A 20,333-nucleotide genomic window follows, 5' to 3' on the forward strand; every position below is an offset into this window, starting at 1 on the left:
AGACTGTTGGCTCAGACCTTGTTTATTGTTGTGTGTTTACTGTCGTCGGATCAGATAAGAAGAGGTTTCTCTTTCTGTCTCTTCCTGCTCTCTTAGAATATCTTGGCCCGTGTCTCACATCAGTTTCTGGCTCCTCCGGCTTGTTTACGGAAAAGTTGCTCAACGTGTAATAACCCCTGTTAGTCACAGTGACTAACTCTGCATGTCTCCTGTTTTTTTTTTTTCCTTCAGGGCACAATGAAGATGCTGCTGCCTGTGGTAATCCTTCAGCTGCTCGTGGCTCCAGCGCTCATGGTAAACTCCCGTCGGATCCACTGGAGATGGACAAACACTGATAGGACACAATGTTCCCAGAAACTTAAAACAGTTTGTAACTACAACAATTGGTCGAATAATTGATGAGTTAATCAACACAAAATGAACTGTTTGTGCTAATTAACACGCAATTTGAGTCGTTTTTCAAGCAAAAGTGCCAAAATTTGATTTGGTACACTTTCTGAAATGTGAGTTTTCCATCTCTTAACATTACAGTGAATTAAATATCTTTACATTTTGGACTCTTGGGTGGATGAAATAAGACATTTAAAGATGATACGATATTTCAAACCTAATGATTAATCATTTAATTGGGACACAAATTGATTATAATTGTAAAAAAACAGTTGCATTTGTTGTATTGCTAGTGTAATGCCTATGCTATGTGTTACATATTGATTACAAAATATAATAGTAATTGCAAATGGTGTTGGGTCATTTTGGCTGAAACATTGTGATTTCTTTGTAATGTTTCAGATACATGAAATAGTTCCATTTGTTTTCTCATTTATAACATTAAGACAGATGTTTCTTTTGCTCTAAACACTCATACACATATGGTATAATAGTATGATTGATGGTCCATTTGGTATCTGCACTGGAGCCTTCAGTCATATCACACACTCTTTCTCAGCAAATCAAACGGTAAATGTTGTGATGATTTGTTTTTGTCCGTGTTTGCTTAAAAATCAACTTTCAGAGTTCACTCTTGACATCGAAAACCACTCTGAGGCCAAGAATGAGCTTTGAAACTCAATGAGATTTGGTCTGAAAGCAAAGAAAACACCCCACAACATGGTTTAAAGTTCATTTTTACATGTCGATGTCGTGTTTAATGTGCTGCCTCGTGTCCAGGTGCCCAATGTGGACCACTGGGACTCGTGGGGTCCTTACGGAGAATGCAGCCGCAGCTGCGGCAGCGGCATCACCATGAGAACCAGACGCTGCGTTACCCACAGGTATGTCTCCCGCCATATATTTATCTGCGTTTAATCCACCTACATGTGCACATAAACATGCCTGGGTGCATGCAGGAACACACACGCTGCACAGTCAGCCTCCCTTTGACAAACTCAGCTCATTGTGAGGCCTTGAATACACACACAGGTTTTTTTTTCTCCCCTGTGTGAATAAAACTAATTGTGAGGTTCGTGGGCACAGACTGTATCTAGATTGTAAAAGAATGCCTTGAAGTCACGAGGACGCGGGCTTGTCTTACATCCAAAACAGACTGCAGGGAGGGGCCCTTTAACATTAAAAGGACTTCTCTTTGCAGGGTGTTGCCCGTTGCCGGAACATGTGTTTAGGTTTTATTTGAGTATGATTTCTTTAAATATGGTTTTGCGTCCACTTTTAGGTCGGTTTGTAAAGCTGCTTCCCTGGTCCCTGACCAGTGCATGAAAAAACATGTAGTAGCATCTCGCTGAATCTGTACAGTAAGCAGTAAATACAGGTGTTAGATGTAAGAACGTACAATATTTCCTTTTTGAAATGTAGAAGTATAAAGTACCATAAAATGGAAATAGTACAGTACTTAACCCGCAGCTCAGTCTTCAATCAAAGGTCACTCCTGCTGTGATTTCATCCTGAAGCTCCAGTTTAACTTGATCTGCTGCCACATGTGACCTGCAACAGTGGAGAAGTATTCAGTTTTCTGCCCCATCTGTCATTCATCAGCTGCTTTTGCTGTGTTTGCGGCCTTTCTGGCCATAAAGCGCTTGGCAGAGTGAAGGTGTGCCTCAGTAATTGAGCAGTAACTCTGAAAGAATTTAATGAAAAGTTGGATTTCTTTGTTTTTGGAAGAGAGATGCCCGGCAGGCACAACACGAGCCGTTTCTTTAACATGTCCGAACAGCTTTCTGATTCACCTCATTTGAGATTTGTTGCCTTTACGTGAAGGCAAACTGTACGAAAAGTGTAGTTTTGTTCTGATAGATGATGATGATGGTGGTGATGATGACGATCTGTCTACCGTCCATACAGTCAGTCAGTGAGTCAGAGAGTCTGTCAGTGGGTCTTGTTTCCAGAGAAGAAGTTCTGCCCACCGCTGCTTACCTGGATGAACTCTGTCATATCTTGTCTGCCAGGATCACACCTTTAAATACTGTGATTAGTGCTGCTGCTGACTCACTGTGTGCTTTACAGGAACTCCCATCTTGCCCAACTTTCATTGACCTCCATCCAAAGCACTCACACTTTAAAGTGTCAAGTGGAATTTAGGTTATTATTTTGTCAGTCATGAGCTATAATCTTTAATTTTGTGTGATCAGTAATTTTGCATGAATAACAGTACCAGTCTTTACAATGAGACTACCCATATGAAGGATTCATAGGGTTTATAATGAGGGTATTTATTAGGCTGAAGGCACTTTATAAATCATTAATGAATAATTATAGACAAGTTGTAACACAGTTGTTATGCGTCATTCATTTCTTTGGTCTTAACGAGCAACTTGCAGGTTGGAGACCCCATCGAATCAATGTGTAGGAATAAAAATTAAAATATACTCATATAGAGAGAGAGAGAGAGAGAGAGAGAGAGTAACTTACTGTGATAATATGTGATGAAATGCAATTAAAACCTACTGAAAAACATCAGCTCACAGCTCAGACTCACTACCTCCTGCTACCACAGTGGACAGCGACTCCCTTATATTACGTCATGTGAAGCGTTGTTGAAAAAAGCAGCTTTGCTGTAAACGACCACTTTCTGCTCTGGATTTCTGCCTTTATGTCCTGTAAAACATTTTAAATCCTGTATTACCCTTTAAAATGATCATTTTCAGTCCAAAAAATTAACCTGCAGGGTGCTTTTTAATGTAAAGTGGTACCTGAATAACTCTCACTTTTCCACCTTTCTGTATCATTTTGAATTGAAAGTACTGTTTGATGCTCTGAATGTTTATTTTCCATTCTCCGGTGAAGAGCTGAAGGCCTGGTTGTTGTTACTGGGTGTCTGGACATGTCTTAGTTTCAGATTTGGCGTGCTGACAGGAGTACGTCTTGTTTTTAGCCTTACGGGCAGGTACTTTTGGAGGGGACTTAACCGTGAGTTATCAGCGTGGCGGGAAGGGAGGGTGATAAAACAATCTGCTGTCTCACGGTTCAGCGCCGTGTGTGTTTGTGTGACTTCTGGGCTCAAACAGTGATGAGGTTAAGACTTCTCCTGTTGCTGAGAGCTTGTTTGTTTTTACAGGCACAGATTAAAGAGGAATGCCACTTATTGTCAGAGCTGAAACTAGTTATTTATGAACCTGCAGACAGTCTGAGCTGTGTTTGCACGTGTGTGCTGCAGCCTCACATAGTCATTAACTACTTCACTGTCACAACCATAGAAAATAAAAGAAAAAAGAAGCGGATGAGAAGTGAAGCCAATGTTAAAGTGCCTTAAACCTGCATTCATTCTAATGACCAGCAGGGGGCTGCTCTGAATGAATGGAAGTGAAAGACAATCAGAGGTCTTTGTAGAATGAACAAGATGGTGACTCCCATAAAGCCAAACTCAAAGCTTCAAAACAGCGATCTGCAGTAGGTGATGTCATGTTGGCTACATCCACTTCTTTCATACAGACCATGGTCACAATGACTTGAACCCATTAGGTTCTGATTAAACTTCAGAAAAGCACTGATAAGGCTAATAAAGACACACATTTGTGACTTAAAGGGGCCCTCCCCTCATTTTGCACATGAAATTCAGTTTATTTGTCTCGAGGACTTGACAGTTTTGTTAATGTCGATGTTTTCTGTGACTCTGGAAGAGTTAGAAAAAAATAACCATGCAGATTTTGGAGGTGTGGTCTAATGAAAGATACTACCCTGTTGCATTATGGGAAATGTAGGATCCAGTATTTTTGGTAATGGTAGGGACTAAAAGTTTGCATATTGTGACCTCCCCTGCTTCACTTCACAGGTCTAAGTTTATTCAAATCAGCCAGTAGTGTCTCATACTGACGCTTCATGTTGAATTCTACATACAGGACCGATGGAGGACACAACTGTGTGGGACCAGATAAGTCTTACCGCTCCTGCAACATCCAGGTAGATCATTTTCCAGTCAGTGCACCTTTGATGAATCCAAAACTTAGCTGTCACAAAACTGAATAGAAACAAGCATCAGAGTATCATCTGAAAAGCAGATATATTATTTTTGACTATCTCTGTTTATAGGATCTTTCACTTTGTTTTAAACCTGTACGTTTTTCCTCTACATTTTCTTTCAACCTGTTCATTTCCCATTGTACTACTCAGGACTGTCCGGAGGGCTCCAAGGACTTCCGTGAGGAGCAGTGCTCCCAGTTTGATGGGACTGACTTCCAGGGAAAACGCCACAAGTGGCTCCCATATTATGGAGGTAAAGTAGAAGTAGTAGCATCTTTGGATTTTTCAAGACCATTTAATGGGCATCAAAAATTGTGATCAATGTGGGAAATGAACTGAGAGAGCTTGGCTTTATTCTAAAATCAAACCCGTCTCTCTGACAGCTGAGAACCCCTGTGAGCTGAACTGCATGCCAAGAGGGGAAAACTATTTCTATCGTCACCGCAGCTCTGTGGTCGATGGCACACCCTGTCACCCGGGGCGGAGGGACGTCTGTGTGGATGGAGTCTGCAAGGTAGGCTGCACAGAAAATGAAAATGAAGTGAAGAACCGAGAGATGATAAAATCAAGAAAGCAGGGAGGAGGTTTGAAAGTACACCTGTGCCTTCCAGATGTTTTTTGCACTGGAAAATGTAAAAGTGTTATAAGTGCTATAACTCTGCTACCTTGATAAGATGTCCGTGTCTTTACTGGATCAGATGTCATTATCCACATGAGATACATATTGCAGATGGAAATGGGGCCTTTAAGTTTAGCTTTGGTGTCTAAAACCATTACCAGTGACATTTCTGATACCATCCTGTTTGTAAAGGAGCAAATTAACAGCTATGTAAACGTCAGCAGTGCGTCTTACCCCCCACAGGACACCGTCACAGGAATAAAATATCTCAGCGGTTCAGGCCACAGAAATTCCTGGTTTACAGCATCACTTTATTAATCAGAGTGGACGCAGTCAGAGGAGCTGAGCAGCAGGATGTCAAACAGCTCTTCTGCTCTCAGTCTGTTCTCATGTAATTATCACAGCAACCTTTTCCTCATGAAACACCTCCTCTGTTTAACCTCTGTCATCATGTCTTCATCACCTCCTGTCTAGAAACAGCAGCTTGTCCAAAGCCCGCTCGGTTCTTAGGTCTTATTTTCCAACCTTATTGTTCATTTACTTTTTTAAAGCTGCACTTATTTAACCTTCATCTGGGGATATTCGTCGTCTGGTTTTAGGGCTGCTACTTCCACAGAAATACTCACTAAACTGTTGTTGTTAAACGTTCGATCCGGTCTTGTACTGGTTTTGCTCCTGAACTGGCTATTCTGTGATTGGACTTTCTGAGAGTTTATGAAGATGCAGGAATGCTAACTCAGTACATTTTTTATGTTAAAATTTCATTTTTGTGTTGATATTCCTTGTGTGAACAGACATTTGACGGCTAATACTCTAATTCTGCATATTAAATGGAGTTTAACCTCTGCGATATCTGCAACAGACAATATAAATAACACCGACTGAAGGCCAATATCAGCCACCTTTCTCAGCAAAAAAAAAAATCCTGACACCAGTCAACTTTTTGCCTGTGTTCTCTTTCTTCAGCGTCTGGGCTGTGACAACATGCTGGAGTCTCCTCAGCAGGAGGACCCCTGCCTGCAGTGTGGGGGTAACGGACAGTCCTGCTACCGTGTCAAGAGCACCTTCTCCGTACGCGAGCTGCCGACTGGTACGCTGCACGTTTCTCAACTCGGGAACACAAAAGTCACAGATGTTGATTTTTCTCTCCATCATCTAAATCTGTGTCTCACTTTCATCTTAGGCTACAACCAGATGTTCATCATCCCTGTCGGAGCCACCACCATCAGCATCAGAGAAACAGTTGCCACACGTAACTATCTTGGTGAGTAGAGGCTCAGCTGGACGTGATTCTGTAGTATGTCTGGATTTCGTGCGTACAGTGACTGTAATCTCTATGCACGGCCAGCTATCAAGAACCTGCGCGGTGAGTACTACCTCAATGGCCACTGGGTAATTGAGTTTTCCAGGGCGACACCCATTGCTGGAACCATGCTGTACTACCAGCGAGGAGCTGAGGGCGACAACATCCCTGAAACCATCATTGGCCGCGGCCCCACCACCGAGCCTCTTGTCGTTGAGGTGAGATCACACTGAAGCTGAGATTACTTGTATTTTTTTCCTTTTGTCTGTCAAATCTTTAACTCCGAAAGTCTCTTTAAAGCAGATAAAATCAATAATTTGATAATAATCAAGGATCACATGCTTATGTGCAGTGTGGAAAGTTTCCTAGTGAATTATCACCTGAGCTTTATACCATTTTTTAACTAATTGTTTTGATTACTTAACTTTTCTGGTCCACTCTTACTGCTTAAATACAGTAGCATAGTTTTCCCCCACTGCACACCACCTATCCAGCACCAAACAACAGACAGAGTCAGCAGTTAGCTGATGGGCATAGTGCAGCATTTAGCAGCTAAAGAGACACATATTTTCCACAGGAGTACAAAACACGCAACAAACAAAGCAAAGCTGAATAGATAAAGTAAATATTGGAAGGAATCACCTTCCAAGGACATGGGATCTGGCCTTTAGTCCTGCACAGACTGTCAAACGTTTGAGGGAATGATCTTCGTAAATGGTGTTCCATCCTTTTCTACAACCCTCTCCTCTCAGCTGATCAGCCAGGAGCCAAACCAAGGAGTGGAATATGAATTTTACCTTCCTAATGGACGCTCCAGAGAGGGCTACTACTGGAGTTTTGGATCCTGGTCCGCCTGCAGCAGAGAGTGTGGATCAGGTCAGACACAATAAGTGCAACATGCCTTGACGCAGACCAGTACTTGTTTACTGCTTCTTTTTATCCTTCCTGCCGAACAGCCAAACAAGTCATTCTCTTCATTCATTAGGCTACCAGTCTCGTTTGGTCTTCTGCACCATCGATAATGAGGCCTACCCCGACTATCTCTGTGCATCTCTTCCAAGGCCGCAAACCAACCGTACATGCAACCCCCATCCATGCCCGCAGATCCGCAGGTAAATTACAGTCACAGTTCACTGGTTGACTTTGGCAGAACTCTCTCAGCTCAGCAGCATTCAGAGTTCATTTCTACTGTCAGAGCAGCTTTTTGACTGTTGTTGGTGTGTTATGACTGTCTGGAAGGATGGCGTACCTGTATCCACCACAGTTGTGGAGATCCTCAGAAAGACCCAGAGCCTTTGTATTCAGGTAACACAGGGTCTGTGGCGCTAGTGATACTGCAAACACAGGGGGAGATCTAAATCATTAAGCCATTCTTTTCCCTGATCGCTGATTTCCTAATTCTCTGTCCTGCACACAGATACCAAATACATGCAAAAATAGTAAAAAGAAATCTGAAATATAATAAATGTTGCTTGAAATGTGACAAACTCTCCCCCTTCACACGTGTTTGACTGTAGCGTTTGTGTTTAGTGTGAAGCCTGTTCCTCCATGTGGGGTGAGAACCAAGGCATGGGGCAACTGTCCAGCTCAGAGGTCTCCTTTCGACCATTTAACGATCCTCATTTGTCTTGGACACACTTAGCGTCTCTCTCCAGGGAGACGGAGCGGTGATTTGATGCCAGATTTCCTTCAAAGACCTCCTCGTCCTTTAACCTCCCACCCTGTGGCCCCTGTGCCCCGTCCCTGAGCTGGGCTGCTGCCTGATTGCTTTAGCAAACTGTAAAACTCTCTGTCCCTGTCCATTAGTGTAGCTGGTGAGTTGTTAGGTGTACGTAGGTTAAAGGTCATCATGCAGGGGGCAACGGGGACTGGGAACATCTGAATGGGACGTAGCAGCGGCGGTTTGGTAGTAAATATCCGGGGCTTCAGTGACTGACTCTCTGGTATTTCCTGCTCCTTTTCTTTGATGCTGCTGCTGCTGCTCAGAAACCTGAGATGTTTGTGAAGCTCGGGTGACGCTAACTGCACCCTCATTGTCCCTCAATTTAAAGATATACTGCATGAAAGACCAGAGACAGATGATGTTCACTTCTCTGAGAGCTAAGTGCGTGCTTAAAAAATGTGTGGTTGGTCATAGTTTTTGTTTTCAGAGCTGCTTTCCTGTCTTTGTAATTGCTGCTTCTAGTGATCAGCGTCTGTTCAAACTATCAAACTAACCTGGAGGTGAAAATCAGTCTTTTAGCGGGAAATAGCTGGTGGCTCGGCTCCTCGATTTCCTTTGAAACTGCAGCTTCTAAAAGGATGCGTTGTTTTTAACAATCATTTGTCCAGTAGATTAGTGGTTTTTAGTAGCTGTGTTGTTAAAACTATGCATCCTTTTACTGTCTATATATTTATTTGAAGGGTTTCATTCCAAAACACTGACCTAAAGTATGGATAGCAAACGTTTATAACTGAAATATTGAAGGCTAATATTGATTTATAGCCAAAACCATTAGTCGATTACTTAAGGATGAAATAAATCAACAAAACGTTGGTTATCAATTTTAAAGTTGTTTATACATACGTTTACTTGACACCAGGCTAAAAAGCCTGTTTAATCTCTGGGGTGTGGCTGGTTCTGTAATCTAATAATCTGTTGCACACTACTGTTATAATTCTACACCACTGCAAACTACTTCCAAAGATTTTCAAGGCAATGTTTCCACATTCTCCCCCAATTGAGATGTTCAAAGATTCTAAAATGTCTATATCATATCTCATATTGAAGTAAAAATAAATTGGAATGAAACTCTTTATTGTATCTCTACTACGCCACCACATTGCCTGACTTCTGTTTACCGTCCCTCCTACCTCCCGGTGGGTTCCCCAGCTGGAGAACCGGGGAGTGGAATACCTGCTCGGTTACCTGCGGTGGAGGCTCTCAGGTGCGCACCGTGGAGTGCATCTCCCAAGATGCCGCGGGCCCCCGTGTGGTGGAGGATGCCGTTTGTGCCGCCTACGCTGAGGCCCCACCCTCTCTGCAGACCTGCAACATGCACATGTGTGCAGAGTATCGAGTGACCAGATGGAGCGCGGTGAGTTAACCAGCAGACTGAAGGTGGCCACAGAGATGAAGTGACATAAACTACAAAAACAAGACTTCAAGATTAATGATTAATAATTAATAATCAATATTAAACAAGGCTACAAAATCTGCACTGTTCCGTATTTATACTTAATACAACAATACTACATTTATTAGCATATTGAGCTTAGCAAACATTTAAAAAGATTCATATTGAAAAGTGAATTGGTCGTATCAGTCGAGCAGTGAGTGAGATGTGTGACTCTGCTACTGTCCTTTTTTTGGCAGAAAAAAAATGATGTGAAGCATCTTGTAAAACAGTTTAAATCTCTTAATTGAATAACAAATGTCCACTAAACAGCAGTAAGGTGTTAAATGTTAACAGATTTTTTCAAAGCAGATAAAACTCTGTGACTTCAATGTAATTATTGATTTAAACGTCTTACTTGTAAAACCAAGATTACATGAGAAGCCCAAACTGGAGCTAGAAAAGACTATAAGCCTAATGCACAATACCAGATGCAGGCTGGGGACATTTGGATTGTGAGTGCCCCGGATAGAAAGATGATCCTGATTCTTCTGTACTGAAATCATATCATACAATAGAACTTTTGATCTGAACATCTGTGCTGCTGTGTTTGCAGTGCTCAGTGACCTGTGGCTCCGGCGAACAGACCAGAGAAGTCACCTGTGTTGGTTCAGGAGGAATGAGGCTGGAGGAAACATCCTGCAGCACTTTGCTCCGCCCAACCGCCGCCCGGCCCTGTCAGGCGGCGGCCTGCCTGAGGCAGATCAGCTGGCACGTCGGCGAATGGGGACTGGTGAGTGTGACGGGGAAGAGAGACGATACAAGCGGCACACTCAGACAGTTTTCATTCATTATAACCTCTCTCCGTTCTCCCTCAGTGCTCTATGAGCTGTGGCTCCGGCTCACGAGAGCGCCAGGTGATCTGCTCAGACGATCAGAGGAACCTGTACCCCGTGAGCCAGTGCAGCGCCCACCCCAAACCCACCACAGTGGAGCGCTGCAACACGCAGTCCTGCTACAGCCCACAGGGTGAGCTCGTCATTCTCTATTGGTTTTTCCTCTCATACTGTATTTCAAGAGTATATTTTTCATTTCCACATCACAGGATTTCTGCTTCCCCTTGTTGTCTCGTGTTTATTCTACCTGCTCTTTTTGCAGTGGTTCCCAGCATCCAGGACCCACGAGGACATGACAACACACAGACCGTCTTCCAGCCCTACGTGCCAGACCACGCCACAGGTCGGACTCCTTCTCAAAGTTTATCTGTCGATTAATGGCATCCCCTGGTCATAGTGTCATCAGTGCGTCTACGAATCTAATGATGTGCTTACAGCCAAAATGTTTTGTGTATGAGGTGATAGATGAACCCTTTTACTCTCAGCTAGTTCTTTGTCTCTTTTACAAGCTCTCCGTCTCCCTTCAGTTCCCCTGCATCCCCCTGCCCCCCCCTCTGCTGATATAACTCCTGTCACTTTGTGCCCATCAGCCCCCTCCTTTTCCCCATCCAGCCCCTGTCCCAGCACTAATTATCCAGGCCTGATTGACATGTTTTCAGGGGTTCATGGGCTCCGTCAGCCTGATTAAAATATTTCCAAAGCACTGAAGTGTGCAAGTGCTGGCTGTGGTGTTTTTTGGCATGTTCTGGCATTCTGCGGCACCATCCCAGTGGTCAGGAATTTCAAGTTTAGCGTCCTGTGTGTGAGATTGTTTATTCTGATTGCTGCAACTATTTGTCCCAATTCATTCTCCACTGTTCCCTGCTTAATCTGTCCATAAACAAATAGCTTGGTAATGTTTTTTTTAGTTAATTATACGGATGTGTTTTGGAGCAGCTCTTCTCCTATTTGCATTCTTTTGTGTTTCAGCTTCCTGTGAAAACTGAGCAGCCTCAAGCACAATAGCTTAGACTCTATTGTACAGTTTCTAAAGCAATGTGTGAACTTCTCTATTGCTTTGTGTGGTCTTGTCCATTTAAAACACCATGAAATGTGGGGTCTGGTCTGCAAGTACAATGTGTGAATTCTCCCCCCGCTTGGTTTCATCCCAGCCCGCCGGCCAGAGACAGATCCGACCCAGACGAACACAGTCCACGACCCTCACAGCTCGGCCCCGGCCCTCCACTGCAGCCAGTCCTATTATGGCTGCTGCCCAGATGGACGCACTTCAGCTGGGGGCCCCCAGGGTCTGGGCTGCCCAATGGCCCCAGCTCCCACTCCTGTCCAGCCATCCTGCATTCAGACCAGGTATCCACCTCCAACGTGTCATTACACCGTGGTTGAGGTCACATATGGAGTCTGTTTTAGAGCCTTTGTGTGGGTGTCACTTTTATGGGGTTTCGACCGCTCCGACCACAGATTGTTTGGATCACACACGACCACAGTCACTACCACTAAGTGACCACACTGAGGCTGAGGCTCTCTAAGAAATGTCAACATTGCACTTTTTTGTTATTTTTGGCGCAAACCATCTGTACAAAGTGTTTTATTGTTTGTACCTGCTCCCTTCTCGTTCTGTGACTCAGTTATGGCTGCTGCCGAGACAGAGTGACGGCCGCTCAGGGCCCCAACAAAGAGGGCTGCATGGAGTACGTGGCCCCCACACCTACTGTAAGCAAGCATACATTAAATACTCAAATATCTATCAAGCACAAACTCTTCTCTATGTGATATGTTAAACATTTACTGACCAGATTGACCATAGAAACGTGAGAAAACAGTTACCAGAAACATCAGTGGAAAATGTTAATTCTTTATTTTTCACTGTTGATTTAAATTTTGCATGCATGTTCGTATCATCATCTTTATTCATATGATATAATGAATACAAGGAAACTCTGCAAGCCTGCTAATAAACATCAATAAAAAATAGCAATTCTAAAGCCACAGTAATGAAACTATATGAGAAAGAGTACAACAACTAATCAGTTGTAGAAGAACACTTTGATTATTTCATTATCAGTATGTTTTAGTGGACAAAATGTTTGCTCTAACTTGTTTAATGTGAGGATTTAAAAAAAAAAAAATTTTTTTCCTAATTTGTCATGTCCTATTTCCTCAGGTGGCTCCTTCTCTTCCCACTGAGAATGCAGTCCAGTGCCGCCGCACCACCTATGGGTGCTGTTATGACCGCACAACATCTGCAGGAGGACCCAACGGGGAAGCCTGCCCCAACCCACCCAACCACAGTAAGAAACTGACTGAGAGGCATAATTACATATTAATGTCTGGTTTTGTGTTCTTAAACTCCTAAACAGGATGATCTGTCCAGTATGACCACGCAGTCTTTAGCTTAGATACAATTTCTATTTGTTAAAAGAAATTCCATCCATCCAAAACATCTAAGTTCCTTCTTGACTGCTGTCACAAGCAGTGGAGTGTCACAACAATCCTCAAGGTCCCTTTACAGGCTTGTTTTGGGAACATTAAATACTTTGGCACAGTCTTCATCAAAGGATGATGTCTATCATGATGCAGTTAAAAGCACAGGAAAAGGTAAACTGTCACAGGCTGCATGTTACTAACTTTGCCTGCTCTGCGTCTTTGCCCCAGTCGAGCGCTCTATCTGCTCCCTGCCTCGCGCTGCGGGCTCCTGCAGCGACTGGGTGTCACGCTACCACTTTGACGTCATCACCTCCAAGTGTGTGCACTTCTGGTATGGAGGTTGCCACGGCAACAGCAACAACTTCATGAACCGGGCTGAGTGCCAGAGGGCGTGCCGGGTGCCCGCGCCGAGCCAGTCTAGCCCGGGGCCGGCCGCTGGAGATCCGGCGTCCAGGAGAGAATCTACCGCCGGAAGGACCACATCTGGACGAGGCACCGCATCTGGAGGAGGATCTAGAGCCGGTGGGTCCACCTCTGGAGGGTCAACAGGCGGGGGGTCACACAACATGGGGAGGATTTTCACAGTCCAGGGAGGCTCGACCAGCGGCACCAGCAGACAGGCCACAAGTGCCGCCACACATGCCCACAGAGCTAGAGTCTATCATCGCACCCGCCGGCCTTCCCCCGCTACTGCCGCACAGCACACCGGCCCAGCTGCGAGGTAAGGCCCTGAAGACCCAGCCCTGCCGCCACTGGCCCGATAATGCTGTTAAGAGCCTTCCTACCCCCGCCGAAGGAGCCCCGATCCACTCAGCCCTGCTCTGGGTGTGAGGAGGGCCAAAGAGTGAGCTGAAGGAGATTGAAACAGACAAATAATGTGCATCATTCACTTATTCCCAACATATGATGATGAAGTTGATCTTAAAGTTGTTCATTATCGTGCCTCACCCTGTGTACTCACCCTGCATGGGTCTTTTCCTACACGACAAATTTCTAAAAACTAGATTCATAATTAAGCACAAACATTTTCTATAATATGACAAAAAGTCTGAAAATGAAGGACACCAGTTCACATAATTCTCAGAATCTCATTTTGATGTATTCAGCAGCAACCACTGAAGCATCTGTAACTGTAGCATGCAAGATAACAGAGTAAAGACTCGATAAGAGTATATCCCAATTAGTCTTCCAAGCTTTTTAGAGCTAACTTAAAGGGTAACTTAGCACCATTTGAAAGAGCCAGGGCCAAACTTTTCTCTCCAGAGAGGCCCATAAAACAGCCTGTGTTAAGTTACTCTTTAAAGACATTATATTTGTGCTTGTCTGTACAACAGAATATTTCATGTGTTGTGTTTTATATTATACTTTTTACAGTATGTAGACACACATCGTACTTGTGATGCTAATATAATCTAAACCCTCGCTTTGTGAAATACACCACAGCTTTGCTGCTCCACAACCTCTGACTCTCACGCTTGCCTAAGTAGCGCCACCTTGTCTCTTCCTTTAACCTCAACAAAATGTCTGGAGAAGTTGAAAACCTCACAGCGACCCGAAATGGACACTTTCTACTGTTTGATGCTTCTGGGACTTTTCACTGTTAGTCGTCTTGTGCTTATTTGTGCCTGCTGCCTCACTGTGTCAGTCGCCGCCACCTTTGGGCTTTGTGTTGTTACCTTGTTGTCATTAGATCAAACTAATAAAGGTTCTGCTGTGATGCTTCATCTGTCGTAGTATGTGTGTAGTCACTAAACCTGTCTGTCCTCACCTCACACCTGTGTGTATTTGTATGTTGTAGTGAGTTAGCTACATCACAGGTTTTAGCTTTCGTTGGAGGGTGTTGTTTCTTGCTGTGAACTTGGACTTTCTCTGATTTTTAACATTTGCTGATTTGTAGCAACCATCATTTCTTGGTGAAGGTTTCATCGTTTGTCACTTTTGATGTTGCATGGGCCATTTGTGAGCCAAAGCTGGATTTCTTCTCTGTCTTTTCTCTGTCTGGGCGATCTTTATGCTTGCTTTGGTGACTACTAATAAAAGTACCAACAGTAGAGCATAAAGTGACTCTTTCATTCTCCTCCCTTCATTCCTCCCTTCAATCTTCTCTGTCTTTGTCTTCCAACTCTCTCCTGATCCTCCCTCCTTCCTTGCCTCCTCTCTTTTCCTCTCTTCCATCCTTTGTATCCCCTCGTGTTTCCTCAGTTTGACCCTGGGAGAAGTGTCCATCGATAAGACCGACCCCTCCACAGTGGAAGCTCTAGTGGGCCAGACCGTGGTGCTGCCCTGCAGAGTCAGCCCGCCGCCATCCTCCACCGTCACTGTGGAGTGGAGAAGAGATGGCATCCCGCTGTCCACTCACAGGTCAGTGCAAACGAGACACACGCTTAATATATATTTAATTTACATTTGTGCTTTATGTCCGTGTTTGTGTACTCTACTTTCTTCAGGCATCACCAGCAGCCCAATGGTTCCCTGCTGGTTGGTCCTCTCACTAAGTCAGATTCTGGTTGGTTCTTGTGCATGGCTACTCGTGAACAGGAGAGAGACCACCGCTACATTCACCTGTCTGTCTCAGGTAATACCCTGCGTCATTTATGTAATAGCTTTGTACATTTACTAAAACCACAGTGGATTCATTATTAAAGAATGAACCAGTCGCTCCACAACGAGATGAAAGTTTTGATTTGGGTGATTTTGCAGATATAGATACAGATATTCCTTTAAAATGATGGTTTTAATTATTAGCCATGTTAGCAGTGTGGCTATTTAGGAATGCTAATGTCAGTGTTGGTGTCTGATGGTTGATCACTGAAATAAATATAGCCCATGATTTTTTATTTCTACCTACAAATTCAAAACATGCATGGAGTTTAGATTACCCAGTAAATCCCACTTTGTGTATCTTTCAAGATCTGGGAAGAAACTTTCACCCGGAAATAGCTAATTGAGAAAACTTAGACGTGATTGAAAGACTTTTGCGTGATGTGTTGATGTGACCTCATGTAGAGTGAATTATGATGGGAGCATTCATCCAACTGTGTGTGTGTGTGTGTGTGTGTGTGTGTGTGTGTGTCACAGAGGGATCATCTCAGCTGACTCCTACCTCTTTGCCCAGAGATGGTCCTCTCCCTCGGTAAGAACAATCCATCTTTTTCTGCATGAAACAAAAATGTTTTTTCTCCATGAAATATGGAGAGGAAGAAACTGAAGACTGTAGACAGCGTCCTCTCTCGTGAGTATTCAAATACTGACATCAGCTTTCCGTTCCTGTCATTTCTCTCAGGTTCAGTATCGAGCGGTCGAGCTCATCTGTTCTAGAAATGCGATCAGGACAAACTGCCAGACTGCTGTGCACAATTGTCCCTCCCTCAGCACTTCAGTCTGTCAGCATCCAGTGGACTAAAGATGGACAGACGCTCACTGACTCCAGGTATGTGGGGATCTTTGTCTCCATACTTTGGACATTATGACCACTGGTTGTACCTTACTTGAGTATTTCCATTTCCTGCAACTTTATATGTCTACTTCACTACATCTGAGCTAAATAATATATTTTTACTCGGCTAGTCTGTCAGCTTTAGCTGCTAGTAGTTTTTAAGATTACAACACTTGCTTAGGGACAAACTTTTGACACTTTAAGTACATTTTTCTGATAATAACTGCAGACTTTTACTTAAGTAAGCTTTTGAATGCAGGACTTTTGCTAGTAGTGGACTATTTCCACAGTGTGGTCTTGCTACTTTTATTCAAGTAAAAGGATGAGATGATACTGACTGAACAGAAGTGTTGTGAGTACCCTTCACGTTGTGTTCGGCAGTGTGAGCAGGTGTCTCGACCCTCTGCTGTGTTGCAGGTACACCCAGCATTCAGACGGCTCGCTGATCGTCGGCCCCCTGAGGTCCGAAGACTCTGGTGTTTACACGTGCACGGCCTCCACTCAGCAGCAGCTGGAACAGAGACAGCTGCAGCTCAGAGTCCAAGGTGACACGCACGGTTAACATGCTCATTAGTTCTGTGTGTGAGCTGATGATTACTGCAAACTTCTGTTCACGTTGTAATTTCACTTCATCGCCAGCAGAGATCAGCGTGTCTGAATGTCATTGTGACGTGTGTGGCGTTCACTTCCTCTAAGAGCTTATGAGGATGAGAGGATTGATGGGTTGAAAAAAAATCACCAAAAGGCATTTTTATTGATTTTTATTGTCCAGCGGACTTGAAGATCACCACAGCTCCCAACAACATCCAGGTGTCTGAAGGCAGCACAGCTCTGCTCCCCTGTGTGGTATCAGGGGACAACGTCAACATAGGCTGGTCCAGGTAATGATTTGTTTTATCAAGTCAAGTATTTATTCTATGATGGTGAAATCTATGAAATCTATTCTTTTTGACTTTTAAATAATGTCTCATTTGTTTTTATATGATCACAAAGTTCATAACTTATAAATCTGGTTATAAATGTAACATCAGAGAAGCTCGAACTGGCATATATTAACCTATTATTAATCTATAAAATACTTTATAGGAGCACTGTGTGACAGAACTACCACTGAAATATCACTTTTATAATGTAGTTGTAGTTATTTTCTTCAGCTGAGGTTTGATGTAAACTGATTTTTGTAAATAGCAGCCATAAATATTCATTCTAGGTATGAACTCAAGGCCTTTATCAGACAGCAGGAGTAAAAGAGGATACACAAAGTTTATGGGATTTAACTGGCTTTCTGATTATCCTCTTTCACTGCAGAAATGGTGTACCGGTGCGTCCAGACGGTCGTAACATCCTGACGTCTTCTGACGGCAGCCTGATCCTGAATAACGTAAAGCCTTCAGATGAGGGCACTTACACCTGTAACGCTTACACTGGCATCTACTCTGTGAGCGCCACGGCTGAAGTTAGAGTCACTAAAGACACACATCAAGGTGAGAAGAGGAAGAATCTAACGCAGACATCTTCAAGTACCCATTTGCAATTTAAACATGTGGAACGAGGCTAACGAGGCAGATTTTCAGTAATGATGGAAAAAAAACTAATCTTTTTCAGACAATGCAACATAGAAAACTCTGATCTGTGAACGAACAAGCAGAGAGAAAGTGTAAAAGACTGCCATTGTGTTTCATGCAGCTTGATTCAGTCATTTACAGAACACCACATCGTGCACTCTAAATGGGACTGTCTTTCATCTCGGCTGTCGCAGGTGTTGATGTGCCGCCAGAATGTGTGGACCAGCCTGAGCTCGCCAACTGCGAGCTGATAGTTTACGCCCGACTTTGCTCCAACTCGTACTACTCCAGTTTCTGCTGTGCCAGCTGCACCAGGCATTCGCAGAGGAACGACAGGTTTGGTCGGCTAGGCTGAAGCCGCAGAGGGGTGAAAAACTCTGGTGTGGGTGGGAGAGGAGGCGGGGGAGGGCAGCGTTTGAAACATTGAAGCTGTTTTGGAGGACTGCATTTTAAAAACCTTCCAACACTGAACTTCTGCAAACGCCAAAAGGACTGAGAACACTCACATCTGACCAGGTGGTGCAGAATCACAAATCAAGAATGCAATGAAAAAGGGAGTGATTACTGTAGATGTAGTTAAATGTGTGAACCAGGAGTTCACACGTCGTGAACATGTTGTTCAGGGAGTCTGTTTGTACACTGAATATGGAAACGTTACAGAGGGGCGGTAACATTAAACATACCATGTAAACCTGTAAAGTCTATTGAATGTAATGAAAGAAAAATCAAACTTTCTTCAGTCAAACTTTACACTCTTCCACGATTTAAAATAAGTTATTTACTCACTGCACTGTACACATTCTCTGTTTTCTAGAGAATTATGATCATTTTACTTTCAGGTCATGAAGAGGATTTAACATGTAATTCCATTTTGCTGTACTCTGTTGGCCACTGCTCTTTTTTAATCAGTATTTTGGCATTTCACTAAGAAAAGGTTGTATTTCCTCTTTGCATTGTTTATTTTTTATGTAATTATTTGGTAATTAAAATAATATTTTGATAAAAACTCCCAATGGTTTGATTTACTGTACACCGGACCTGATGTTCCAGTTTGTGCCACAGGGGGTCGTTCAACATGACGAATGAAGCGAGTCACTCGGCTGCTTCATACTGAACATGTGGGTAGAAACTCTTCTGAGAACTGCTGAACTGTGCTGACTATTGCAGATTAATCAATTACATCTCTTACATTACATGTAAATTGCTGCTTCCAAGTTCTCAGTTTTGCCTCATCATCATCATGAGGTCGTGGTGCTTCCAGTTTATACCAGGTGTTCCAGATGTTTTCTGAGTCGCACCGATTGGCCTGTTGATGTCACAGGTCTAGACACAGGTAGTATGTAATTATATGTACAACTTAATTTAGTTTTTAACAGGGTTTGTATCTGTTCTTCAAAGCAATTTAAAGTTCTTTGCATAAAATAATAACAGTATTGTGACCAAATGATAGAAGACGAGCTAAAGTGGAACAGGACAGGTATTTTTGTTAATTAATAATTGGAAGAATAAGAGTTGCAGTAGAGGCAGTAGAGATGAATGGGACATTGTTCCTTGTGATTCTTGAACAATCTGCTGTTTCTCATGATATTGTGCCAACAAATAGAGAACCGCAGCGAGTTCTGGTCCTGCTCAGTACAAAACTCCCTTATGAAAATGCCAGATTTATGAGGGAGCACTAGTTGTGTCTCAGGTTGCATATTGTGTGTGTTATGTGTTTGTACTGCACATAGTCCTGTTAGTATAGATTGATAGTGTTGAATTGTTTTTGAATTCATTCACAGTTTAAAGTTTTCTAACTCTGAAAATGTGCTCACACCGTTTGTCTCATATGTGGCTCCTTCAGTGTTGCATGACACAAATGCTGCTTTGCCTGGGAGTTTAAAATGACCACAGGAACAAACAGAGATAGAAAAGGAGGCTCCCACACTATGTGGTAGTATGGATGCCAATCATTCTCATATATTCTGGACCTGTTCAAATGTTAGACCTTTTTGGGAGAATATTGCAAAAGTAATTGAGGAAATATTTGGCTACAAAATACCAAACGATCCAGGGACCATGTATTTTGGACTGCCAGCAAAAGAGGAGGTACGTATGGAGGATGCCTACCTCTACAGAGTGATCTTGTTGGCCTGCAAGAAAACTATTACAAGAAACAGGATGAAAAGTGACATTTTAACTGTAACACAGTGGAGAGAAATTATGAACGAAATCTATGTGATGGAAAGGATGACTCATTATTTAAGACTGACAATGGGCAAATTTGAGAAAAGATTGGAAAAATGGCCACACTATATAACTCAGGCATCTCCAACCAGTAGTTTTTAAGCTCTTTCTTGGTGGGTTGCCAAAAGCCTTCTCTGAATGCACATTCGCTTAATTTGTCCCATTTTTATACAGTCTGCAAACATTAACGCAAACTCAGTAATACAGAAGAACAAAACTCTTGTAACTTTCTACAAACTGGCTGAAAAATATCTATCTGCAGGTAAACTCATACTTGATCACATAGCTACACAGGAGTTTTCGAGACGTGGGTAGCTCATTGACGTTCTTGCTGTGTAAAAGTAGCTCAATGCTTG

General features: G+C 43.2%; 1 protein-coding gene across 1 annotated transcript; it reads left to right on the forward strand.

Annotated features, from left to right (window-relative positions):
* The first annotated feature begins 237 nt into the window (after window positions 1-237).
* Window positions 238-18,131, forward strand: paplna (papilin a, proteoglycan-like sulfated glycoprotein). Its single transcript, XM_070842243.1, has 26 exons — window positions 238-294; window positions 1,171-1,274; window positions 4,293-4,353; window positions 4,564-4,666; window positions 4,797-4,927; window positions 5,999-6,122; window positions 6,216-6,296; window positions 6,381-6,553; window positions 7,088-7,211; window positions 7,321-7,447; window positions 9,208-9,412; window positions 10,047-10,223; window positions 10,309-10,459; window positions 10,589-10,669; window positions 11,478-11,673; window positions 11,952-12,036; window positions 12,488-12,614; window positions 12,979-13,471; window positions 14,953-15,111; window positions 15,198-15,325; window positions 15,829-15,883; window positions 16,034-16,180; window positions 16,604-16,731; window positions 16,959-17,067; window positions 17,495-17,670; window positions 17,946-18,131. Exons 1-26 carry the CDS (start codon window positions 238-240, stop codon window positions 18,104-18,106), a joined length of 3,663 nt encoding a protein of 1,220 aa, XP_070698344.1. The 3' UTR covers window positions 18,107-18,131.
* Window positions 18,132-20,333: the final 2,202 nt, after the last annotated feature.

Source organism: Pempheris klunzingeri, chromosome 13 (genome assembly GCF_042242105.1).
Source record: "Pempheris klunzingeri isolate RE-2024b chromosome 13, fPemKlu1.hap1, whole genome shotgun sequence".
Taxonomy (NCBI): domain Eukaryota; kingdom Metazoa; phylum Chordata; class Actinopteri; order Acropomatiformes; family Pempheridae; genus Pempheris; species Pempheris klunzingeri.